The sequence below is a fragment of the Anabrus simplex genome, chromosome 7 (assembly GCF_040414725.1).
Source record: "Anabrus simplex isolate iqAnaSimp1 chromosome 7, ASM4041472v1, whole genome shotgun sequence".
Classification (NCBI taxonomy): domain Eukaryota; kingdom Metazoa; phylum Arthropoda; class Insecta; order Orthoptera; family Tettigoniidae; genus Anabrus; species Anabrus simplex.
In genome coordinates this window covers 120,383,976-120,411,804 of record NC_090271.1, presented here as the reverse complement: position 1 = coordinate 120,411,804, position 27,829 = coordinate 120,383,976, and the positions used below count along the sequence as shown (strand labels likewise).

General features: G+C 39.1%; 1 protein-coding gene across 1 annotated transcript; it reads left to right on the top strand.

Moving 5' to 3' along the window:
* Positions 1-310: 310 nt before the first annotated feature.
* On the top strand, positions 311-26,158 carry Rpn3 (regulatory particle non-ATPase 3). The gene is made up of 2 exons (XM_067150728.2): positions 311-445; positions 24,348-26,158. Exon 2 carries the CDS (start codon positions 24,392-24,394, stop codon positions 25,889-25,891), a length of 1,500 nt encoding a protein of 499 aa, XP_067006829.1. The 5' UTR covers positions 311-445; positions 24,348-24,391; the 3' UTR covers positions 25,892-26,158.
* Positions 26,159-27,829: the final 1,671 nt, after the last annotated feature.

Sequence of the window (27,829 nt, the reverse complement as noted above, 5' to 3'; positions counted from 1 at the left end):
TACATTAAAAATACCATCAAATAAACTTCTAGCAAAACACCATACTGATAAACCGTTATAGATTACTATTTTACCTAACATATACTTTATACTTCAATAACTGGATCAAAATAACACTCTTAACAGAATGTAAACACAGATATGAACCAACCACATGTCTCAAAAGCTCGCCCACGAAGTCGCCATTTTCCTCCCAATCGATAGTAACATTAAGGTCTGATATATTGTAGTCGGTCTTGATTTGATATAGTGTAGGCAACGGTTTTATTCTCTGCCGCTTAAGGTAACAAGTAATTATTTTCTTTGGAGGTTACGCTGCACATTTGATGTTTTGTCCTATGTACTGGATGTTTGTGTTTTTTATTACCGTCTTTCATCGCATTTTATCCGGGTTCAAAGCTGTTAAGTGAAAAACCGAAGTAGAGTATATCTGAGAGAATTCATGGTGAGTTGTTATAGTATGTTCCTATGCAATTCCGGCAAGAAAATATTCGGTATTGCGCTTCTGTTCAACGATCTAATTATTACTCCGTTTGTCTACTCTAAACCTGTATAATACAGTTTGTTAACGTCTTGACATTCCTGAATATTATTTCTTTAATTCACTGGAGGTTAGCATGTTGTAGATATTCAGTTGGCGGACGTCTGGATGGTTCTTGCTATTTACAGGTTAGATGGGCAGATAACTTTAGTATTTGTGGTGAATATTTTTGATCTGTTATTATTGACTTCTACTGCAGATGGAATCTACATCTGAATATAATATTATTGATGATAATAGTAAATTATAACTTTCGTATTCATTCTCAAATAACATTAAATCTGTTAACTCGTCAGTTCTTGTAGGTTATGTATGAAATGTGTATAACTTAAAATGGATTAACATATGGGGGCTTATAATAGATCATTTCTCCGTTAAATATTATATTACTTTTATGTCAATATCTTTTATATTATATCTAGTGTCAGTAATGTTATTTGCTTTTCATCCTACTAACCACCATACAGTTAGTAAATAATACACTGGAGGTAGCACTGGCGCTGCAGTCGCGTGCGAAGTTGAGCGATGTTTGGCACTGTCACTACGGTACTGGAGCTTCCTGATTAATTAAAGAATTTACTTCTCTGAAGGAAAATGCGTCTCCTGTGCAGCTTATGTCTGCATAGAGAGGTTCTTAAAGGGTAATGAGATATCATTTCTCAGGTAGCCTATGTTTCTTTGAAATTAATTTCTGTGCGTATAAAATATTTTGCGTGACACTTATTGTCATGTGAATTGGCCTATTTGGGCTGACTTCGCAACTGATTCCCCTGTCGGCGTGAATGAAATTCTTTGGATCGTACCTTGAAGACTGAAATTAATGTTTTAGGAAACATAAGTGATGACATTTTCCTTCCACTGAATAGCCATACCTTTGAAAGCAAATATCCAGAAAAATGTGTATGATACCGAGCGAGTGGCTGCAGGCTTTAGGTCACATAGCTGTTAGCTTGAATTCAGGGGATAGTGAGTTTGAACCCCACTGTCAGCAGCCCTGAAGATCGTTTCCAATTTTTACTTCAGGCAAATGCTTGGGCTGTACCTTAATTAAGGCCACAGTCGTTTCCTTCTCACTCCTTGCCCTTTCCTGTCCCACAGTCGGCGTAAAACCTATCTGTGTTGGTAAAGCAAATTGCTACAAGTAAGAAAAGATGCATGATAGCCTGGAATTGTGCTCAGTTTTTCATTTTTTGTGTGTATTTATAGTATTAAAAACTATTGAGTATATTTTCTGTAAATACAGGTTGTTGCTTTCCCTTTGTACAATACATGTAGCAGTCCCCATTCATATCTTATCAGATTTTACAATTTAGAGACAAGATGTACAACATCATGTGACTCCTTTACTTTCTTCAATATTATTATTCTTTTAAATGTCATAGAGGACTATATACAAGCATAATAAATTATTGACGGAGCAAGTTGGGGCCGTGCAGCTTAAGTTTGCTTTCGGAAAATAGTGGGTTCAAACCCCACAATCGGCAGCCCCGGTTTTCCGTGGTTTCCCGTTTTCACACCAGGCAAATGCTGGGGCTGTAGCTTAATTAAGCCCACGGGTGCTTCCCTCTCCTAATCCTTTCCTATCCCATCGTCGCCGTAAGGCCTGTCTGTGTAAAGCAAATTGTAAAATATGTTGTATTTTTTCAGTTTTCTTTAATCATATAATTTACCACACTCTTTCCATTAACGGAGATGATTTTACAAGTTAAAAGTCTTAAAGCAAATCATACATTTCAGGAAAAGCTAAATTGAAACTCCATAATAGGCTGAAACCATAACTGAGTGCCATATTTCCACTTGTAATCACATTTAGAGAACATTGATAATAACAATAATAATATTGTCTTTAGGTCCCACTAAGTACTTACACGGTTTTCGGAGACGCTGAGGTGTTGGAATTTTTTCCCATGGGAGATCTTTCATGTGCCAGTAAATCTATCTACAAAAGACTGACATATTTGAGCACCTTTAAATATCACCGGACTGAGCCAGGCTCGAACCTGCCAATTTGAGTTCAGAAAGCCAGCATCTAGACTGGCGATGAAAATATTTTGTCTACTTTACCCCCAAAATCTTGCCAATGCTTTTAGGTCTGAACTCGCTCATTCGCTTCGTATGCGAGAGGTCATTTTTGGTTGTTGGGCAAAATTATTCCAAAGTCCTGGTCATTTACTCAAATGATAGCGAAGTATACATGCCAATCTTCAAAACGTATGCTGTTAGAAGACTTATTATGAACAGTAAATTGATTTTGTGTTATTTGACTGAACCCGAATACCGTCCTCTTTTTATCACACTTTTCTCCTGTACTTATGCTTCTTGGGCTCTTTTTTTTTCTGGAGAGGAGCATCGCAAGTACATACTGTAGTATCTGAGAATGTTTACATGTAAAAATTTTAAACCATATCTATATCCAGACAGGTTTAAAAGTCCCCTATTTCCATTGATGAGTACAGCTGAGATTTCAACATGCTCCGCTCGCTACAGTGATTCTCTCGCAGACGGTTGCACCGCCGCTACCTCTAGTGTATTATTTACTGAATCTATGCTAACTACTTGTACAGCTCATAAGTTATGAATTTCATTATGGTTCGTATTGACAATTGATCACTATCAAAGGGTAGAGGAAGATTGCATAGTGTCCCCATTTCTACCATCAAGGTAATTTGCCCCAGACTAGTCAGCCGATCCCAGGCGTGCTCAGTCCGAATTATGATAAAAATAATGCCCTAAATATACATACACCCTGGATCTTGATGGGAACATATAACTAAATACGGACATGGTGAGCTCAATTTAGAACTACAAATAAAGCAAGGCGAAGCATGACATCAGTTTTGGAGGAAAATCTGTTTATTAAAAATTTTTAAAATAAATATTTTTAAAAAATAGCAAAGTATCAAATGTTCCAGATATTACATGACTTAGATTGTTTTTTTTTTTTCCTTCAGCTGGATAAAGTCCATCTTGAGAATCAGAAAATATTACAAATTTACAGTGTATGCCGACACACATACTTAACATATCAAATCAAATCTTGAAGTTTCCTTAATTTTAACACATGGGCTTGCGTGCTCGCACCACGCTCCTGGTTTTACTTTTTGTTAACACTTTGAACTGTAGATGAGTACGTTCCCCATTTCTGCACACTTAACATTGCAGTGGGGTCCCTAACCTTAAGAAAGACGTGATCTCATCCTTAAAAGGGGGAGGCGGGACAAAACTAACCTAACTGTACACTATATAACACGCTGAGTGGTAAAACATTGTATGCACAAAATATACATCTCGAGTCATGAGCAATCTCATGAGCACAACAAACAATGTTGATCGGAACCACACAAATCAAAAACATGTAAATGGCAATATATACATTCAAAGAAACAAAAACATATTTTCCAGGGCTCACCAAGGAAAGCATGCGGCATTCACGCAACTCGCATCCACTCAAAGCCTCAACGAAAATAAAAGGAAACATAGTTACACATTAAGCAACACTTCCTATTCAACACAGGTTCCTGAAAAATAATTACATGACACAAAATCAATTTAAAAAATGACAGAGTAGGCTTTACCTTTCAAGGCCTATTTCAACGTTGTAACCTGGAAGAGATGACATGACACAAATATTCCTCAGCGTGGTTATATCATAAAAGAAAATCCGAAACATACGTCGCGATATAAAACTCTCGTCGACTGCCACAACCGTAGAGACATGGACAGAAACAGTAAAATCACGAAGTATAGGCTGCTCAAATAAAACTCTCCTTGGTAGACAAACATATCACCCTCGCTAACACACAGCAGAATGACTCAAAGTGGAGATCCACGTCTCCCAAAATAAAGCAGCAATACCAAAACCACAGGGTCCAACCCTTTACACACGCTGCTCAACAGTCTACCCGAGACAAGTCACACAATCAAGAAAATGCAGGCCTTTCAGATGAGGAACGCGTCCTCTTACTCAAAATCACACAAATAATATCTCATGTCCTAAAGTTGCGTAAAACTGAAGAAATATGAAGGACGTCGTCTAACATTCGCTCGCATGAAAAGAAACAAGACTGCGCTGAGTCACAAATCAAAGCACTCGCGCTCCAAGTAAACATGAATAATAAAGTGGCCAACTCTGTGATAAATATGGTAAACTGAAACTACGAAATTGCCACATTGACAATCGGTCATGTCTGAACATCGGAGAGTTACTGAAATATCTCAATCGTACATTGCGAGAAACTCGTATTAATAATAATTATAAATTTTACAGAAATTTTATTCTAATATTCGGAACTCGAAATACGAAACAGCGTTCGTGAAACTCGTGAACCAATTACTGATTTACCACCTAGATATACTCGTGAAGATGATGCTAACAACTTCGTTGATCCACACTTCACCATCTTACACACTCTCATTCACACATGCAATAAATCCCAGAAAACGTGATGCCATATTTCCGTATACTATGAGCTCCCATTAATAATACACTAATCTAGTCCTTCCTGACTTTAATTTGAATCCTTATTTACAATTACAATTAAGCCCCGAGACGTACACTGTGTCTCAAACATCAAAGCAAACAAATCAATATATATATATCTGGCTAAAATAAGAAACTGACTCGTAAAGAAGTGACGCTAACCACTCAGCTAAATAAATCAGAATGAAATGTAAGAAAGCAAGCTGCGACCTCATGCAAACGGTCCACATTTATGTTACAATTTATATTTACATTAACAAGCTTCCTATCATTTAATTTAAATGGGAAGTAGTCCTTCCAAACAAAGCTACATCTACAGAAATTAAATATCAAACTAACCTATCCCCTTCTGCAACATTAAACACTTTCACTCTCACATAATTATATTAAAAACTCTGTACTCATCTGTTTCGTTGACTTATGGCCGCATGTTTAGCCAGCCATATCGATGATGCTGCTGCCTTCAGAAAAGACTTGGATCAGTCCTTTTGTCTCCATCGAGGTGTAGAAAGGTGATGTCGTATTGTCCGTTGCTGCTTCTGCTTCCGGATGTCATCTAAAATATCCCCTCGTTCACGATGTAGAAACTAGGTCAAGATCAACCTGCCGGTTACTAGAATCCTACAGCCGGGGGTAAATTCCACTGACCGTGAAACCAGTTCCCATTCAGTAGTGGAACCGCTTCTCTTATCTACTCCCGTAACTAGGTCACATATTTCCCATTATATCAACAGCTGGACTGGAAATTGTAAAGTTTATGCCGTCGGAAAACTATTTACACAGGCAGGCTACTATGCATTTTGAAATGATTAAATGGAACTGTTCTCTCCCTTTGGTAATCGTAAGTGAAATGCCATTCTCCCAGTATTAGAAAACTTGAATAGATTAAATGCGGACTGTGCGTCTTCCAACAAAAATTTACAATTCCCCACACGATCACTTGCGTAAACAAAAACGTCTTCTTATGATGTTACCTGCACAGAATCTCGCTGAATAATGGGGTAACTAACTGATGCGGTCATCGTTTTTATTAACTTGTCCTCGAAGACGCCGTTGTATCCTCAACTGGGGCCACCTCTTCCCTAGACCCATGCCTCGCCATATCGACGGTGGCTCTATAGTTTCATTGGCTCAACACATCACGTACCTGATGCTTACTTCAAACATCTCTTATAAGCGACCCTAGCCTCTCACCCGGGCATCCGAAATGTTGTCCGTTGGAGTTCTGTTGTTCCCTTGCTCGGCTTTGTGTGCGTCGTGTCGAAATTCCACCTTCCAAACTTAGCTGGTGAGCAAACAAACCAGAGTTCGTGCTCCCTGCAGCAATTGCGACATGTGCTGTTGAATGTAGATGTTTCCTGCCAGATACTAGTACTTAATAAAATGAAATATTCTCTGTACATTCGAATAAATGACTGATTAATTAAATGAGCACTTCAATAAGGTCTCAATAGGTGGATTTTCCTGTACCCTTTTGATAGTGCTTTTGCAGTTTTCGGAGACACCTATGTGTTGGAATTTAGTCTCGCAGGAGATCTTTTACGTGCCAGTAAATCTACCAACACGAGGCTGACGTATTTGAGCACCTTCAAATACCACCGGAGTGAGCCAGGATCGAACCTGCCACATTGGGGTCAGATGGCCAGTGCCTCAATCGTCTTGAGCCACTCAGCCCGGCTATATCTAATGTTATCCCACTTACTTTGTTACTTACAGATCCCTACCGAAAGCTTTGTCACTTTGGAAATGCTAAATACCTCTTAACTATGCATTTCATTGAGTACTATGAGATATGTCACAACTCGTTCCTCTAGCAACACAGTTGATGTGTCCAATAAGTGATCTCGGCAATAACGGTACACTTGAATTGTTGAGTCATGTCCGTTATGTGGTGGTGGTAGTGGTGGTCACAAATGAGCAGTGTAATTAATATTAATAGAATTATATAAAGGTATGCTGTTAACAAGGGATGAGATGGATATTGTACTGCTGTTATTACAGGCAATATAGTTTGATGAAAAATATTTCGGTACTATATGTCTAAAGTTTCTTGATCTTCTTCTCCTTCACGAGTGGGTCGCTTAGGACCACACAAAATCAACACTTTCTAGCCTTCCTGTTGGCCTAGTATTCCTTCATGCACAATGATTGGATCTGTTTTCGTTGCTCTGACCATGTATGTTGTGTAGTCATCTCTTCTTCCTCGAAACCCTGTGTGTGTGTGAATTTTCTGATTTCATTCCGGTCAAGTAGATTTGGTGATCCTAATGCCTTCAGGTCTTTTTTGGTAAACTGGTAACAGTTCAGTCTAGTAGCCTTGTTCTTTATGAATGTACTAGCCGATGTACCCGTGCTTCGCTACGGGATTCTCAGAAAGACTGTCTTTGTGGTTTCCTAACTGAAGTCAACATAGGCCATTACGATAAACGTCAGTAGGAATGTAGCGATTAAAAGCAGTGCTATCATAATAATACTCGATCAAATGAAAAACCGCGCATTTTCTCACTTTTAACGAACAGTACTACGGTGCTGATATAACAGTCCAAAGTCCCAGTGCTGGAATGACCAGGCCGCAGACAGCCGTGAGCACTCCTCTGCCGTTGTTTATGTATGTGAGCACACTGCTCATTCCAATCAGTGCCACAGAGTAGATTGAATAGCTCGAATGTTATGATGAACCAATGTGTTACGTATCAGCAGTATCAAAAAATTTATGAACAACAGGAATGACATGCTAAAGAAGAAAGTTATCTAACTCCCCAGCTACTTCCCGCCAATATTCAGGCAGGCTGTTATACTCGGTACGACCGGGTGAGTAGGCCGTGCGGTTAGCTGCGCGCAGCTGTGAGCTTGCATCCAGGAAATAGTGGATTCGGACCCCACTGGTGGCTGTCCTGAAGATGGATTTCTGTGGTTTCCTATTTTCACACCAGGCAAATGCCGGGGCTAAACCTTAATCAAAGTCACGGCCGCTTTCTTCCCACTCCCAGCCCATTCCTATCCCATCGTCGCCATTAAGACCTATCTGCGTCGGTGCGACGTAAAGCAAATTTTAAAAAAATACTCGGTACGCAACAGTAATCCCATCTATCGGAAATGAGTGGCAACAGAAGGCAGAAAGCATATCACAACAAACAGTGGTCAATGTAATGTTATTGTTGATCAATTTCATGAGCTTTCTATATTGTAGGCCCTCACATTTAGTTTTCTTTCGACTCTGTGATATTAGGGTGTCTTATAAAATTATTTATAGTATAGATCAGGGATGGCGAACCTATGACACGCGTGTCACTAGGTGACACGCGAACACGATTTCGGTGGCACGCCACATGAACGTAATATATATCTAATTTTTAAAATAATTTGTTTTACGTCACACCGACACAGATAGGTCTTATGGCGACGATGGGATAGGAAAGGCTTACAAGTGGGAAGGAAACCGCCGTGGCCTTAATTGCGGTATAGCCTCAGCATTTTTCCTGATGTGAAAATGGGAAACCACGGAAAACCATCTTCAGGGCTGCCGACAGTGGGGCTGGAACCCACTATCTCCCGGATGTAAACTCTGACCGCGCGGCCAACTTACCCGGTGATAATATTTAATGACGAAGTGTGTTACAGAGGGAGCTTATTATTTTTTTACAAATAATATTGGGTATTCTCGGAACTTACATACATAAAATTGTATTTTTTGCAGTATTTGCAAAATACGACAACGGGACATGCAATCAAATGCGTTTACAAGAGATGTATCTAATAAATAAATGAATCAGTAAGTTAATAAATAACATATAATGAAACATAATCGGAAATTTAGAAAGGAAGTTGCGGGAGGGGGGGAGGGTGTTGTTGTAGGTTGTAGACATTCCTTATTGGAAAATAGCAAGTGGCACAGTCAACAGTTGAGAATAATAAACCAGACTTAAAATGGCACACTTGTTGGTAAAGGTTTGCCATCCCTGGTATAGATAGTAGTTCCTTATTCCCCAACTTTACATACCGATAAGCAACAAAATTCCAAATTCATGAATATCTCTGTTGTCATTGCCGGTACGGTAAAATGTATAAGACATAAATGATCGGAAATTTAATACTATATAACTTTAGTTATGCAGTATTTATCGACAGGACCACTAATAACATAAATATTTAAGAATTAAATTTTAGGCCTTCCCCTGAACTACCAATTCACTCAGCGTATTATTTATAGCCTAGATTGTAGTGGCCCATTCTCCAACTTTGCATACCAATTTTCATTAAGATAGGACTGCTAATAACATAAATATTTGAGAATAAAAAATGTTTAGGCCTTCTCGTAAACTACAATTTCACTCAATGTTAATAAAATTATTTATAGCCTAGATTATAGCGACTTATTTCCCGACTTTGCATACCCATTTTCATTAAGATAGGACCACTAATAACATAAATATTTGAAAATTAAATTTTAGGCCTTCTCCTAAGCTACCATTTCTATCAGCGTGAATAAAATTATTTACGGCCTAGATTGTAGTGATTTATTCCCCTACTGCATACCGATTTTCATTAAATTCTCTTTAGCCGTTTTCTAGTGATGTGTGTACATACAGACAGACAGAAATTACGGAAAAGTAAAAATTGTATTTCCTTGTTCTTATGGACACGACCGATACAGAAATACCATCCTTTTTAAATTCTGAGCAATGTACAGACAAAACTCTTATTTTATATAGATAGTATGTATTTAGTCTGTTCGGGTCACTTCTTTCTAAGTTTCTTGATCTATACCAGACCTTGCCAGCATTTCTTTTTATTTTTTTATTTTTTTGATAGCCTTCCGGTTGACACGTTTTAAGAAATTACACGGACAGGTGGGCACCACCTTCAGTGTGGCAGTAAAATTGTGTTTTCACATCTACTAGGTTTCCAAACTCAGTTGTGTGCTATGATGGCCAGTCTAAAGAAACTTTCCAAATGCATATCTGTTAAACTGGAGCAGTATTTTATCTTTGTTAGTTTCAAGCATGAAACTGGGAACATACAAAATTCAAAGCATGAATGCAGCATTCCACTGCATTTTCTAACATTATTGAACAGTATGTCTCTTAGGAAACATTTCCGAAATTGCTTAGTTGGCAGAGCATTGGCCTTCTAAAGTACTTGACAGGAGCTCAAACACGACCGGCGCTATGTCTTTTTACCGGGTGGTCACCCAGCCCCTTGTGATCCAGTTTTATGTATTCCTTCACATTTACTACAATTCTGAAAGACATTGGTCCTTCTCCCTAAACCGGGGTAATATAACATGATGTGTGTTTACGGGCTAGAAGAGGGCAGGAATCGTGAGCGCCACTATTAATTCATGATGGGTACCTCGAATGAACCCATAAAACGAGTACTGATACACAGAACACGAACTTTAAAACAGGAGGTGGATGCACTGACCGGGAGCATGGTACTGTATAGGCTGGGAAGTGGGCGCCATAGGTTAAGTGTTGCAGTAGCTCACATGGCTAGCGCGCGGTAGGATGTGTGATAGTTGACGATGTTGGAGGGTTAGAAGGTTCAAGTCCCCTGAAAGTATTTTTTTTTTAAAGCCATTTGCCTGGGATGTGGGAAGGTTGTATAGGCCTAATTAATGCCGGTATTTTTCACAGACCGATTTGTTTATTTGGTCCTGAAAAGGGCCGTTGGTATGGAGCTGGATTGATAGAGGCAAGGAAACGTGACAGGATTGCAGTTATCCACATCACTTAATTCAGCCCCTGCTTGAACTGGCGACCTCTGTGGTCGATTCAGAGCTGCATGCGATGTTGCAAGGACCATCTGGCCTGTTGCAACATCTCCGGCGAAATGGATTGGCATGTCTCGGTGAAGAGCTCTCTAAGGTGACAAGGACTGGCCGGCTCCTGTGCATACACCAGTTGTTTTACATGACCCCACAGAAAAAAATCCAGGGGAATAAGATTGGGCAATCTGGTGGGCCAAAGGACAGGTCTTCCCCTTCCTATCCATTTATCAGGATACGTCACATGGAGATGGTTCTGGACGACCACCGCCATGTGCAGTGGAGCTCCGTCATGTTGAAACCACATCCTGCAGCGGTCAAGGAGTGGCACACGTTCCAAAAATGGTGGTAATTCATCTTGGAGGCACTGCAGATAGTGTTGTTTGGTCAGATGGAGACATCACAGATAGCGTTGGTTGGTCTGATGGCCCTCAAAGAAATGGGGACCGATGAGGTGATCACCCATGATTCCACACCATACATTCACGCCCCACTGTACCTGAAAAGCTGTCTGTCGCACCCAATGGGGATTATCCACACTCCAGTAATGCATATTATGGCGATTAACGGTTCCATTCTTGTTGAATCGTGCTTCGTCCGTAAATAAGAGAGTCGCTAGAAAAGCAGGTTCAATGTCAACATGCTGTAGGATCCATTGTCAGAACGCCACCCAGGCATCGAAATCATGACCATAGAGCTCCTGGTGTAAGTGCAAATGGTACGGATAAAACTGGTGGGTATGCAGTATCCGCATAACAGACGCTCAGCTGATGTTCATATCCTGTGTGCTAGTATAAGGGTTACGCTGGATAACGTCAAACACGACCTCTTCATTGTCAGGGATGATCTCGAACAGGCCGTGTTCTTCCCAGGGATGCAGTATACCGCAGGCTTCTTTCCATACTCCGAAATGTCATGCCCGTTGATTGTCGTCTATCCGGATAGCGTTCTTGGTACAGGTGTTGTGCCTGGTATGCATTCTGTCGAGCTCTCCATAGGTAAGTAATATATCCACATACTTGGCGCTGGAATACATCTCGAGGCAGTGAACAAACTTTGTGTTGTGAATTGTTTCGAAGGAGAGGAGTTTGCGCATTTACATACTCACCTGCCATCGCATGTTGTTATCGTTCCAATGGGGCATACTTTGCCCTACCTGTGGTCTACAAAGCTTCAGACATGTATGACGTAGGGCATCCGGCCGTAGCTAACTGGCCACAGACCATCATCTCCTCATCCTCGTCCAACTCAGCATTATACACAGTGCAACAATACGGCTTTTACAGGGCCAAATAAACAAAATAAAACAAATCGGTCCTTGGAAGCTATCAAGTATGTAACCTTACCACATCCCCGGCAACTGGCTGTTAAAGGAAATTATTAAGTGGGATTTGAACCTCCTACCTCGAGCACTGCCCACTATCACATATCTTCCCGCCCGCTTGTCACGTGAGCTACTGCGACACTTGACCTACGGCGCCAACTTCCCCACCTATACTGTTCTGAGCTCCCAGTCTGTGCGTCCACCTCCTGTTTTAAAGTACGTGTTTTACGTATCTGTACTCGTTTTACAGGTTCATTCGAGGTACCCATAATGAATTAATAGTGGCGCTCACAATTCCTGCTGTCTTCTAGCCCATAAACACACATCTCGTTATATTACCCCGGTTTAGGGAGAGGGACCGATGTCTTTATTTGATTTTGTGTCAATGTCATGTAAATTACATCACAAAAATTATTTTAACTGATGTATTTTCCAGCAATTAGTGATAGTTGTATGTGTACATGTCCAACACTTGCTCCGGTTCTCTACGGGGTCCTGTATGAAGCGAGATGAATCTCTGTAGTGAGTCTTTATGCCCTTTCTGACGTCAACCTCATCATATGAGTAAATGAGATGAAATGATTGACGTGATACACGACAGTAGAAAGGGAGAGGTAAACCCGATGTCTGCACTTAGCCTACTCCTGTCAAATAGCACCAAGGTGTCTGCTCAACGGCTGGATGAACGGTTAAAAATATATTTTTTTTCTGCTTCCTCTGTACATCACAAACTGAACCTGTTGTACATCACTTTTCCATCAACTTCGTAACTCGAGATTTTGTAGGAATCCTAGAGTCAGGATATTTACAGGTAAAATATCCAAACACAAATACATCTTCTGTTGTTCTTTACATGTTTTTTTTAATTTATTTTTTTACGGAACAGTTCACCAAATAAATTTGCTGTTCAACCGAATACTTTATTCTCGAATTGATTACAGTACTTAACACACAAGCTAAGTATATACACAGTAATACATAAGCAACAGTCCCATGCATGTTCCGGTACAATTCTCTAAAGTAGTCAACCGCTGGGATGTTTTGTCACCTTTCACATGGCTTGCCACATTCCGGTTGAGAAAGCCAGAAGTTGGGCAGCGGCAGAATGATGCAAAGTTTCCTTGTAAAATAAGAGCACGGTATTTATCATAAGAAGAAATTGTTTAATCTCTTAAAATGATAACTACGTAGGTGGTTTGAAAAGTTCTCGGAATGTACTAGAATTAAGTATCTTACCTCGGTGGAACTGCTTTTATTTTTCAACATAGTCTCCCTGTAGACTAATGCATTTGGTCCAGCGATGTTCCAATGCCTTGATCCCATCTCAAAAATGAGATTCCTCCAGGCCTGCAAAATACCTCTCCAATTCGGCTGTCAGTTCTTCCCTTGTAGAAAATCTCCGTCCACCGACGAAAATTTTCAGCTTGGGGAATATATGAAAGTCTGATGGGGCCAAATCAGGTGAATAAGGTAGATGTGGCAACAATTCGTACCTCAGTTCATGAAGTTTTGGTATGGCAATAACACTTGTGTGCGGCGGAGCGTTGTCCTGATGAAAGATGACCTTTTTCCTTGCCAAACCAGGCCTTGTTTCGCGTATCTTTTCCTGTAGTTGGTCTAGGAGGTTTGCATAGTATTGTCCCGTAATTGTTTGGCCAGTAAAGAAAATCTATCAGCAGAATGCCTTTTACATCCCAGAAAACTGAGGCCATGACCTTTCCGGCTGAACACACTGCCTTTGCTTTCTTTGGTGGTGGTGAATCAGCATGTTTCCACTGCTTTGACTGCTGTTTTGTCTCTGGGGTATAGAAGTGGACCCAAATTTCATCTGTAGTCACAAACCAGCGCAAAAAATCTTGTTGGTTGCACTGAAAACGGGCCAGACTTTGTTCGGACATTTCCAGTCTGGTGTGTTTATTGTACAATTCAAGAGCCGTGCCACCCATCTTGGGGATAATTTTTTCATACCCAATTCTTCGGTTAAAATATAATATACCCGTTCAGAAGACATCCCTACAGTTTCAGCAATCTCCCGCACTTTCAGTCGAGGATCCTCCATGACCATTTTATGCACTTTGCGATAAATTCTGGGGTCGTAACACTTTCTGACCGTCCACTACGCGGATCATCATCCAAGCTCTCCCGACCAAATTTAAACTCGCTGGTCCACTTGGCAACAGTTGAAAATGAAGGAGCAGAGTCCCCCAGTGTGTTCTGAAAGTCGGCATGAATTTCCTTTGCTTTCATACCTTTCTTTGCATGAATTTCCTTTGCTTTCATACCTTTCTTTACGAAGTACTGCTCGAATCTCAGTTTTTTCCATTGTCACAAATCACTACGCGGGAACAACAACAAAGAGTCATCACTACCACACTCCTGCAGCTAGAGCACTGACGCGCCACGTGTTCACTCACAAAGGATGTGCGATTATTACGCGGGAACCTCGTTGCTCTAGCACTGCCATCTAGTGATGATTCCGAGAACTTTTCAAACCGTCCTCTCAAGTTGCCCGGATGAGGAATGGGAGCAGTGGAACTTCACTTTCTGTAATCACCTCACTGACATTCGCTGCTCTGACTCTTCATGAAAATAAGACTATTGTTAAGAAGAGTACAATTTGTGCAAGGCATAATGCAAGACATGAACAGTCTTGTTAAGAAACAGCAAACAGGATTGAAGCCAAAACAAACATGAACACACAGTGTATTTGCAGCATAACAAGTGGCTAGTTCAATTGCTTCAGCCTGTGCCTCGTTTTCCCTCTGATTCAACACTTGAGTCCCTACGGTGCTCTGCCATCTGTAATTCTTGTCGGAAAAAGTTCATTTAAGGTACAGCCTCCAACATTTGCCTGTTTATTGAAACTGCCATCCTGAACTGCTTCATCTGGACATTAAACACTTCCAGAAATAGATACAGCACTGTGTATTCTTGGTCGTAGTAGTCTATGGGCTGGTTGTTTCCTTTAGGATTGTTAATGTGCATTGATTTCTATAAACCTTCGATCACGGATAATATAGCTTTTTTTATTTTATTTTGTTATAACACTGTATTAAGGGAATTGAACAGATAGGCATCTTATGCTGTACCAAGTTATGAGTAGCTTGTTAGAATAACATTAGGAATATTTTCTTAGCTCTGATTTTTGATACCTTGCTATTTTTAGGATACTGTCAGTTCTCAGATTGCATTATAACAAACATTAATCCTGTGCCTCTTGCGAGAAAGAAATGACTGTTTGATCTTCTGGTTATTCGTTTGTGGACTCTTTTTATAATTTAAATGTTTTTTTTTGTATATTTCTGTTGTTTCAAAAAACACAGTTATGCAAACTGACAGCTATGACCCTGAACTGTATAGTCAACTCGCTCGGTAACAAAATTACTGACTGAAAAACTTGAAGACTGACTGGTTAGATTCTGGTTCATCAGAAAGCACTGAATTTGATGAAAATTACAATATGCACGACTCTTGACCACCATTAAACGCCTACTAACCAAAATATCTTCTTTGTGGATGCTGGAGCAGATGCAGGTGTGTGTGTGCAACAGCAATGGTTGATTTATCAAGAACCACTAGCTTAGTGAAGTTCAGTGTGGAATTTTTCAATGGCTTGTTGGAATGTAAAATTTTTTTTCTGTGTAAGTTTCTTGGATGCAGGCAATGTCTATGTGCCAGTTATTCAGTACATCAGCAAGTTCTCGACTTTGACTCTTACGTGTACCAATGTTGGATGGATGCCATCCTGATTTGTTGGACTTGCTTCTTTAGCCCACTCCGTCCTGGAGTGGGTAGCCCTTGCCCATTTCTCACACCCTATTCAGGCGGTAATAGTGCACATCACCTAGAGCGGGGAACGCCGTAGCAGTTTGTATCTTAATACTTCTTCTAGCCAGTGCATTTAGATGCAGCAGATGTTTTACCAATTGGCTTGTTGCTGTAAGCCCCGAATATATACATCAAAATAATGTCCTGTTTCAAATATTAAAAATTTTATGTTTGTAGATCAGGTAGTATTTAATGATGAATGCTTACAGCTTTGATAACATACATTACAACATTATCCAATGTGAAAACGTTTGCTTTTTTGTTCCTCACTTACTCTGCAGTGCTCCAGATAACTCTCCATTCATTTGGTGTAGTTCTTTCATGCAAACAGTAATGAAATAAGTACTTCAGAAGTGGTACTATATTCCAACCCATTACCTTTAGAATATCTCCAGAAATCTTATCAATTCCTGATGCTTTTGAATTTTTTTGGTTAATATCTGTACAAATATAGGTAAACTAGCTGATGTACCCGTGCTTCGCTACAGAAATCCAACATTATATACAGAATTCTAGATGTATGAAATTGTATAGCTCTTAACGTTACCCTAGAAACATGACGGGGAAGTCACCAAACATCTCTTCTCATATGAAGACTGAGTTAGGAAATTTTCACTGTAATGGCAGACACTCACTCTCCACTTGCCTTTTTACATCCTCAAAAAGACTGTCTTAGTGGTTTTCCCAACTGAAATGAACATACATTACAATGACGTCAGTAGGAATGGCGCGATTAAAAGCAATACTACCAATATAATGGTCCGTTATTGGACATTATAAATTTTCCAGCTAACTCATTCTTGGTTGCCTGCGTTTCGCTCGCCCTCGTGTGCTAAGTTAGGCTCGTCAGTTGGGACTTAGCACACCACCCAAGACGCAAGGCTAGTGCATACCATGGAGGCCACTGCATAGGCTATTTGAAGCCACCAGCAGTGCCAATGCACTATGAGAGCCATGTCTCATTTCCAAAAATAGATGCCTGCCTGGCCATCAAATGATGTAGATGTTGATTCCCATAGGGAACCTAGAATATTTGTCCTGAATGAGTAAATTTATAATACCCATATAATGGTCCGTTATTGGACATTATAAATTTTCCAGCTAACTCATTCTTGGTTGCCTGCGTTTCGCCCTCGTGTGCTAAGTTAGGCTCGTCAGTTGGGACTTAGCACACCACCCAAGACGCAAGGCTAGTGCATACCATACTTTCATATGAAATACTCGATTAAAGGAAAAACCACACATTTTCTCACTTTTAACGAACAGGACTAAGCTGTCAATCTAACAGTCCAAAGTTCCAGAGCTGGAATGACCAAGCCGCAGACTCCCGTGAACCGTGAACACTCTTCGTCCCTTTTCGGCGTGGAGGGGCTCGAATAGTGGACTCCCAGGGCAAAAACTATGCCCTATGTTTCTTGGGAGTACCGATTAGTCGGAAAGTGTCAATTCAGTGCACTGGCGTTGGAAAAATCTATCTGACTTGGAGGCAAATTTTCCCTCAAGCCAGAGGAGAAACCCCCTCTTCACTGCTAATTTGGAATTAAATGAATGTAGAATTTAATAAAAATGAAGACGAAGAAGCTTTTCTTAAGAAACTCAGGATTGAATTTTTAGTTATTTAGTGAATTGTGGTGCTATAATTTGGAATAGCCCTAATTGTTATTCTAGACCAGGGCTACTGCAACTCTACTAACTGTGCCTCTGCCTTAAGTATGCCCACTGCTCATTCAAAACAGCGCGTCAGAGTAGGGATTGAATAGCTGGAATACTATGATGAACCAGTGTGTTATGTACCAGCTGTATCAGAAAATGTATGAACCAGAGGAATGGCATGCTAAAGAAGAAAGTTTTCTAACTGCCCTGCTATTTCCCGTCAATATTCAGGCAGGCTATTATACTGTACTCGGTACGCAGCAGTAATCCCATCTATTGGAGTTGAGAGGCAGCATAAGACATACAGAACATCACAACAAACAATGGTCAATGTAATGTTATTGTTGATCAATGTTACACGCTTTCGATATTGTAGGACTTCACATTTAGTTACCTTCAGACTCTGAAATACCACTCTTTTCATAATCGGTACATTAAAACTGAATAAAACATAAATGACCGGAAATTGTATTCTCTATAACTTTTGTTATGTAGTACTTTTCGATAGGACCAATAACATAGATATTTAAAAATTACATTTTAGGCGCCTTCCCCTAAACTACAATTTCATCCAGGGTGAATAAAATTGTTTATAGATTAGACTGTAGTTTCTTATTCTCCAACTCTGTATACTGATTTTCATTAAATTCTGTTAACCCATTTTTTCGTAGCTCGGCGTTGATATGGACTTAGCAACAAAAATACAAATTCATGAATATCTGCATTATAGCTGGTACGGTAAAAATGTATAAGACATAAATGGTCGGAAATTTAATTCTATAGAACTTCGGTTTTGTAGTATTTATTGATACGACCACTAATAATATACATATTTGAGAATTAGATTTTAGGCCTTCCAGTATACTATCATTTCATTCAGCGTGAATGAAATAATTTATAGCCCAGATTGTAGTGGCTCATTCTCCGACTTCGCATACCAATTTTCAATGAGATAGAACCACTAATAATGTAAATATTTAAGAATTAAATTTTAGGCCTTCCCCTAAACTACCATTTCAATCAGCGTGAATAAAATTATTTATGGCCTGGAGTCATTAAATTCTCTCTAGCCGTTTTCTAGTGATGCGTGTACATACATACATACATACATACATACATACATACATACATACATACATACAGACAGACAGACAGACAGAAATTACGGAAAAGTAAAAAGTGCATTTCCTTGGTACTGTGGACATGACCGATACATAAATACCATTCTTTTCAAATTCTGAGCAATGTACAGACAAAACTCTTATTTTATATATATATATTTCAGTACTTTGCTAGTATTAGTCACCTCCTTTACTTCCTTATATCCAACTCTCTTAGCATACTGCTTGTGCCACCATTGGCAAGCATAGTGAACGAGAAGGAAGTGGTGGACCTATGGAGCTGGACAGATAAGCACTTGAATCATAGTACCAAAACTTTGTTATATAAATAGTTTAAATTTGCTTTGTTTCGATAACTGCATTACATCAGTTTAAGATATTACCAAAATTTATTAGGATCAACCTATTCAATACAATTGAATACAATTACCACCAGGTATATCAAGAAAATAACGTGGCTGACAATCTAGTAAAGTACTACAGTGTAGGTAATCACAAACTTATAACAACAACATTTAAACAGCTCAATACAGCAAGAAACTGATCTAGTTTCCAACAGATGCAACCTAATACACACCTTACTTGGCATTACACGAGGGTGCATAGGACCTTGTCACTTCATCATACGTAAGCTCAAATACCATTACCGGTGGCTTTACAATTCATACTCAAGCTTACAATTTAAATATCCCCATACAAGGGGTACAACATGCCTCCTCAAACAAACTACCACGGGAGGAGTAAAATACAGTACAAGAAGTAGGAAGCATTAGCTCTGTATAATCACATGAACTAGACCTTTACAAAGAGAGTTATAAATGAATTTTGTGCAAATCTAATACCTTGACTTTCATTTAAACGAAGATCCAACCACCTCATACCCTTTCTTACTTAATGAGATATTGGAGGACTCCAGTTATTTCGATTCTTACTTCCATGTCAGTGGAACCTAGTTCAACCTCCACACGGGACCAGCCCGTAGAGTGTCACCTTCAAGCACAAGGAGCAGAGTGTTCTCTCTCAGTTCGGTCAGCCGTCACCTTGCCACAAGGGCAAGGTCGCGTGCCGGGTGAATGATGAGTGATTGGATCCCCCGAGAGGGGTAGGGGAATTGGCCCAAAGACATGGAGGTACGAGAAGGGGGATGAGTTTAGAGAAGAAGTGCTCCAGAGTGGGAGAGATCCGCTTCCTCTGGTGGAGCCATACTTAATAATCAAGAATGATACTTTATTTAGTGAAGGAAGGCAAGCTAGAAATGGATACATAAATGTATATGCATATACAGGAACACAGTTTCAAATATGAAGTTACACATAACATTAGAGCCTGGCCAGGCTGAATCAAATACGAAGAGCCGGGGAAGGCCTCCCACGGCCCACTGCTAATTAATATTTTGCCTCCTGTATCATAATCTTATTTTATAATAGTCAAAACTGAAAAGAGACAGGTTCAAATATCACTAATCATCTCATGCCGATACTGTTTATTACTCAAATTACCTAACACTATCCAGAGCCAGGCAATAATAATTTGCAGGTATTCTCAGAAATATGCTGTATAATACCAGTTAGTAGGTCGAAAAAATAGGGCCCACTTTCCTTTTATGAATGACAGACATCTTTGAGCAAGAGTTTTCCTGCTATTTTTAAAGAAAATTTCACTGGATATTGATCTACAGGTCATCAAATCCTCAACCTAGACTGAACTAACGAAGATTCGAGGAGCTGGATCCGGATCTTACGCTCCCTCTGGTGTCACATTTTCATGATTAGCACTGCTTGCTCTGCTGATGCTGAACCAAAATCAGTGTTCTCACCTACCTGCAGTCTCCTCTCTTGGCTTTTTCGCATGAGGAGCAAGATTTTTATAGAACCTCTCTGTAGTTCAGAATCCCAGTCCTCTAACCACTTCGAGAAAATTGATGTCATCCATGCATTCTTATTCTGTGGTACATAACCCGCAGATTGCTTACTTGAAATTTTTTAATGTTGCGTGTCTTTGCAGCTTTACAAATAACCGAAAGCTTTCATATGTCTCCTTCCGTTGCATTGCAGCAACATAATACAGTGACACGATCCATGGCTTTCTGTGAACTAGCGAATTGTTCATATTTGTAGGCTAACAGCCCATCTGGAGTGACTCGGTAAAATAATCCAGTCTCGTCTTGATTGTAAGTATCTTCCAGACTGTAACTCTTGAGCAATTCCAGGATTCCGCTCGCTTTCAACTGTTGAGCTCCAGTCAAACCAGCGCTCGCATTTTCTCCATGAGCTTTCTTGAACCTGATATCATGCCTCCCTTTCGAATGAGCCACCCATTTTCTTTGCAAGTTCCTCAGATTTTAATTTCAATGTTGGGCTGCTGATACAAACATCTTAAGTTACTGTAGAAAACCATAGATTAAGGGCTTCATCAGCCTCATAAAGTTTTTACCTCCTGACTGCTCTTCCCTGTACCACTCCATTCTTTCCACGAGTTCATTTAATTCACTTTCAAACGTGAGATTCTACATTTGGAGACATCCCTTTTTTTGCCAGAAGGGTTTTGATTTTGTCCAAAACAGACATTTTTTCGTGACATTTTGCTCACTATGCGATACGACTCTGCTCAAAAGTTAAAACTGACAACAGTGATATGAAGACAAATGCAAGTGTCGAGCTCAGCTGTTCATGAGCAATCTATCCTTAAACTTTGTTATGAAAAGTAGAGGCAGTCTTTAACCTTTCTTGTCTCTGTGAACTGACGTACTGTATCACCTAAGCACACTAAAACTACAACGGTTTTGGTATGTTTTCGTATTTCTTTATTTGTCTGAATTAAATAGCTGTCTCCTTTATCACACATATCTTAAGAGTGGCTTTGAGCATAATAATATACAATGTTACAATGATCTCCCACGAACACTCACCGCATCAATGCAGTGATTAAAACTGAGAGGACTTTTACTCTTTGTGAAACTCTGAAACATCTCAAAATGTAGCCTGCTTTTTCACAAAATATGACTTGTATTATTTTTGTATATAGGCCTACATGTGAAATTGTGATTTTTAAAAACAAAGTGCACATTAATTCTGAAAATGTTATTGAATTCATCCCCTTTCCCCTTAAAACATATGAATGCAATGTAAGCAATTCAGGCTTAACAGAATGTTTTATACTAACTTTGCAATTAGTGCCCTAAAAGGCTTAATTTTAGAATCCGTGCAATTTGACCTTAAAAAATTGTAGTTTCCTTTCTTTCCCTTCAATTCAGTTCCTAAGATGAATAGGTTCATGCCTCAAAAAAAAAATTTGTATGATACTCTTTGCCATCACAACAGCCTGAAGAATTTACTGCAGAGTTAACATGTTAGGAAAATGAAAGGAAATTTAAGATCTGCTTGTGGATGTAGTTGGAGTAATTGTCTTTTTTCTTTCTTTTTAATCTGCTGGGAAAGACTTGACTGTCTCCACCCCTCTGTTCTTTTACTGAACTTTATTGTATTTAAGTTCGGGAGGCAGGGTATCTTTCTCTTTAATGAAAAGTGAAAAAACTAAGTACTATAACATTCACTACAGATGCTTTCTGATGCAACATGTTGTATATTTCATGCTCAATGAATGAAGGCCACGCCTTATCCTGGTAACGTACAAATTCCCCTCACCGAGCTTGATTGTGCCATGAATTGGGGCAATCCATCAGTGCTGCGATTGACATGTTGCCCAGGCCTGCTCTGTGTTGAAGGGACATCTTTCACAATTGTTCTTGGGATGCAGGGCTGATAAATGATAATTTTATAGTTTAATCTCTTAAAATGATAACTGCTAAGTCGCAGGTTGCCTGGATGAGGATGGGAGCAATGGAACTTTACTCTCTTTAATCACCTCACTGATGTCTGCTGGGTGGCTGCTTCCTCATGACAAATATTCGGATGAGCTGTGCGATTTCAGCATAAAAACTGAACGTGATTTGAATGGGGTTTTGAACCCATATTTGAACTGTCTGGGCTTTATAGAAAAAGTCATGGTTTTCCCTAACATGGCAAGCCTCCAGTATCAGTTAAACGGATGGCTTCCATAATTAATTTTGAAATCAAGTTAATAAATTATCTTAGTGGAAAGAGAGATTAAAATTTAAATGGATTAGACCCAGTACAACATAAACATCCACAAAGAAAGAGAGAGAGAGAGAGAGCTGCACATATTACAGTGAAAATCAAATAAATAATACAGAGTACAGTCTAGGGATGGGGTAAGTGCTTAGTTGCTCAATAACCTACCTACTTTTTTTCTTTTTGTACCAACCCTCTTATTGTTGCACTGTACTACACAATGCACTTTCATTTCATTCATTCCTTAAAATTTATTTTGCTTTCGGGTGATAGGTTTTCATTTTTGTCCTGAAGAAATCTGTATGTCTATCTCACTCATTCTAAATACAGCTTAATTTACAATTTCATAGAACCAATTAGATATATAAAGGATACCTGTATTTGACCTGTTCCTGCTATTGTTAAATCTTAGTAACTTCAAGTTGTTAGATTAAATGTTGAATGTTACACGTTTTGAATTATTTATTGTGGTGTATATAATGTCTTAAGCATGGCTTAAGTACTGGAAAGAGTACAGAATGATCCAGTTTGAGTAACTGGCATTAAAGAGTACCTCATATTTTGATCTTGGATGCATCTAATACAATTTGGTGATGCTCCTGCCTTGGTCTTGTAATAGTTGACACGAGTGAGCAAACTAAATCATTCCTGTGGCCAAATCACTCCAGAAAACTAGTTTTTGAAAACTTTGTGGTGGTTGATATGAATGAACAAACTAATCCATTCTCTTGTGACCAATTCACTCTAGAAAAATAGTTTTCAGAATGTGATATCAGTCTCTTGCTGAGGAGTTTCATCATATGATTTGTTAAACATTACAGTTTTGAAACCAGGGCTGTACTTTAGATATGACTGAATAACATCATGTGGCATTTCTGGTTTCTGCTTTGATGGAGTTCCCTCAGAAATATAGGCCAATTTTTCTGTCACTCTTGGTACCTCCTCATTTGTTTAAATTGAAATTTATCTTCACTCACTGGCATTCATTGGTTTTGTTAGCTGTTGTATGACCCACTCTTTAGAATTTGGAGTGTGACAACAGTTTAAAACAGAATGAATGAAAAATGCCTAAACCCATTCTTTTTAAATTACAATTTAGTTCCCATTGTAGACATAATGTTAATATACCCACTCAGAGTGGAGTGGTTGACAGTGCTGTACCCTTAAGATAAATGATACTAGATTATTAACTTCTAATTGGGCAGTAATGAAGCAAGCTGTTGTTGGTTAATGGCAAGATGACCATCGTCTTCCCTGCACTATTTTTTATAGCATCAGTATATTGTGGTAAAAAGTTACTTGATAGATATTACTTGCTTATCTTGAAAATTAAATGTTAAATAGTAAAATAGTAATTGGCCATTCCTTATTGGTCCAAATGAGTATTATTGTTAAAATGCAGTGACTGCACAAGTTTGTGGTGGAATGCCAAAAAGAAAATACTGCAAGGAAAATCTAGTTTTGTTATTTCATTTTCACTTTTCCTTTATTGTGTATTATGCTTCAGACTGCATATTCTGAATATTTTTATTTTTGTTTCAGACTGCAAATAATTAGGAATTGGAGTTTAATTACAAGAAGAAGAAATGGTTGCTTTAGCAGAGCAGAGTGTGGATGTGGAAATGAAAAATGCTGACAGTCCTTCAGGAGACGGAGATACTGGAGATGCCAAGAAAGATGCAGACCTTCTCAGCATCCAGGATATCCGGGAACATGCAAGGCAAATTGAAAAGGCTGTTCAAAGCAAAGAGCCCAGATTCATTCTAAGAGTGTTACGTTCGCTGCCAAATACACGGAGGAAACTAAATGCGAATGTCTTGAGGGGTGTTATTTCATGGTTTTGCTCTCACTCGGCACCAGAGAAGGAGTCGTTGCTGGTATTTGTTGATGAACCCATGGAGACAGATGGTTCCAGTTCCCATCGTGTTCGTACCGGTAAGAGTTCAACTGCTCCTCTCCTGCCAGAAGTGGCTGCATACATCCACTTATTACTACTTCTGAAATTAATTGATAGCCACAAATACAATGAAGCTGTTCAGTGTTCTGACCTACTCATGCAGAAAGTGACTGTTCATAATCGCCGCACATTAGATCTTATAGCAGCTAAATGTTATTTCTATCATTCTCGTTGTTATGAGCTCACAAATCAACTGGAGAAAATAAGAGGCTTTCTCCACTCTAGGTTGCGCACAGCTACATTGCGTAATGACTTTGAAGGACAAGCTGTGCTAATTAATTGTCTGCTCAGAAATTACCTACATTATAGTCTGTATGACCAAGCAGATAAGTTAGTGTCTAAGTCAGTGTTTCCTGAAACAGCAAGTAACAATGAATGGGCCAGATTCTTCTATTACCTTGGCCGTATCAAAGCAGCTCGGTTAGAGTATTCAGCAGCACATAAACACCTAGTACAAGCTATGCGCAAAGCTCCTCAAAATGCAGCTGTGGGTTTTAGACAAACTGTTCAGAAGTTGGCAGTTACTGTTGAACTTCTGTTGGGTGATATACCAGAACGACAAGTTTTCAGACAAGCTGCGCTTCGGAGGTCCTTGGCTCCCTACTTCCAGCTTACACAGGCAGTCCGTATGGGTAATCTGCAACGATTTGGAGAAGTGCTTGAAAACTTTGGCCCACAATTTCGATCTGATCACACTTTCACCCTCATTTTACGTTTGCGACATAATGTCATCAAGACTGCAATTCGTTCTGTTGGCTTGTCATACTCTCGCATTGCACCGGCTGACATTGCTCGGAAGTTAGGACTTGATTCTCCTGAAGATGCTGAATTTATTGTTGCCAAGGCAATTCGTGATGGTGTTATTGAAGCTACTCTTGATCCTGAACGAGGATACATGCGAAGTAAAGAGACCACAGATATCTATTGCACTCGTGAACCACAATTGGCATTTCATCAGCGTATTTCATTTTGCCTGGACCTTCATAATCAAAGTGTGAAAGCCATGCGCTATCCTCCCAAGTCATATGGTAAAGACCTGGAATCAGCCGAAGAACGCAGAGAGCGGGAGCAGCAAGATATGGAACTTGCTAAGGAAATGGCTGAAGATGACGATGATGGCTTTCCATAAATGCATTGTTTATGCAGAGAAGTTAAGCTTTCGGTTAATATCATCTCATAGTATAGCCTGTGAATAAATAATTTAATTTCAGTTTTATACCGTTATGAACTTTAGTTTACACTGTGAGATTCGTAACACAAGTTGAACTTGAAAAATAAATGTTCTCTTATAATCAAAGAACTCCATTAATTATTTTAATAAGGATGCTTTGTGTTATTGTGTGAACAAACTAATATGTTGTTTATAAGATTAAAATGAGTGTTATATCGAGAAAAATCCTTCCATTTTGAAATCTTTATTTTCCAGAGATTGTTCCCTTTGTACCATTATGATACTGTTTCCACTGTAAGAATAAATTGACAAGGTCCACCTTTTCAATACAATATATCAAGTAAATGATATTACAAAAATCTTTTACTTGTTATATTTGTCAATTTATTTTTATAATTGCACTTCAGTATGGAACAAAAATTAAATTTATAGCTTATAACTGTTTTACTGTTAAAATCTAACACAAGTTGTACTACTCTGTTTCCAGTATGTATCTTAGATATTCCAAGATGTTAGATATCTGTCGAATGTGTATAAAATTCTTAAAATTCTTATTCCATTTTTACATCACAACTTTTGTGGTTGGTTGTAAACCTGGATTTGTTAGATCAGTTGCTTTTTTTTTAAATTGGAACTGTTTTGATGTTCAGTGGTAATTGATTTAAAATGGGTATTTACCAGTAGCTGTTGTCCAGCACTAAAACATAATAGAAAGCTTGTTTATAACAGGCTGGGTGCGTTGTATAGGGATCGCAAACTAGGTGTCAGAAAAAAGGTGGAAGAATTTCTTTGAGGTTCTTTTTATAGCCCTATTACTGGAGAAAAGTTGACGTTATTTTTAACTATTTGCTTTATGTCACACTAATACAGATACGTGATATGGTGACAATGAGATAGGAAAGAGCTGGGAGTGGGAAGGAGAAGACTGTGGCCTAAATTAAGGTGCAGCTCGAGCATTTGCCTGGTGTTAAAATGGGAAATCATATGACCCAAACAGTGCAACAATTTGCTCGGTGGCTGCAAGTACTAACTGGTGGAGCAGCCATGCCTGTTTCAACTACATTTTTATTTTCTCCTAATCTTGTAACCCTGTGGCCTCACATCATGCAACCTCTATCAGAGATAATATGAACATTGCCTTCAGCTGATTGCAGCTCACCAATAGCACAGGAATGTTTGCATTTTGTACTTTCAGTCTGTTTGATTTTTTATTCTTCTAGATAAGTAAGAATGCTTTTTGGAGCAGGTTGGTGAGGTCCCAGCTTCTCTTAGGAAGGATCTTTCCTTTCTGCTGCTTCAGGTATCTTAACCCTAGAACTGCGGACTGTCTTTCTGGAAGACGGTGCACTTTTTTGTCAAGTGCAATTGTCTTTGAGAGACAGTGTCTCTTCTGCTGTAGGTTTATAATTGGACACCAGATGGCACTAATATAGATACCAGCTGAATACTGGTACTTTTATCTTCACTTTAGAAAGTCCTTGAAAAACAAGCATTGATCTGGAGAAGTTTATTTAGCTGTAGAGGTGCATGTACAGTACTTTCATATGTTCTTAGAATCAAGATGGCAGCCCGCTTTGTTGATGATTCTGAAATCGAGCACTTTATTTTCAAAGATCTTTGTGACAGTACTGATGGTGACTGATTATAGTGTTAATTCCAAAAAGGAAATTATTCCTGAAAGTGACAGCAAAGTACAAGGTGCTTGGGAAGTGATGGGAAATTCTAAAAACAGGAGTGATGCTCAACTTGATGCAGGTGACAGGATGTTATTGGCAGTACGTCAGTATTTGAAGAAACCGGTGAAGGAGTAAGTGTGAACTGGACTGACATAGAACCACAAGATTGTAATTATCCAGTTCAAGATATACCATTTGCCATTCATCACCACTTGCCTGC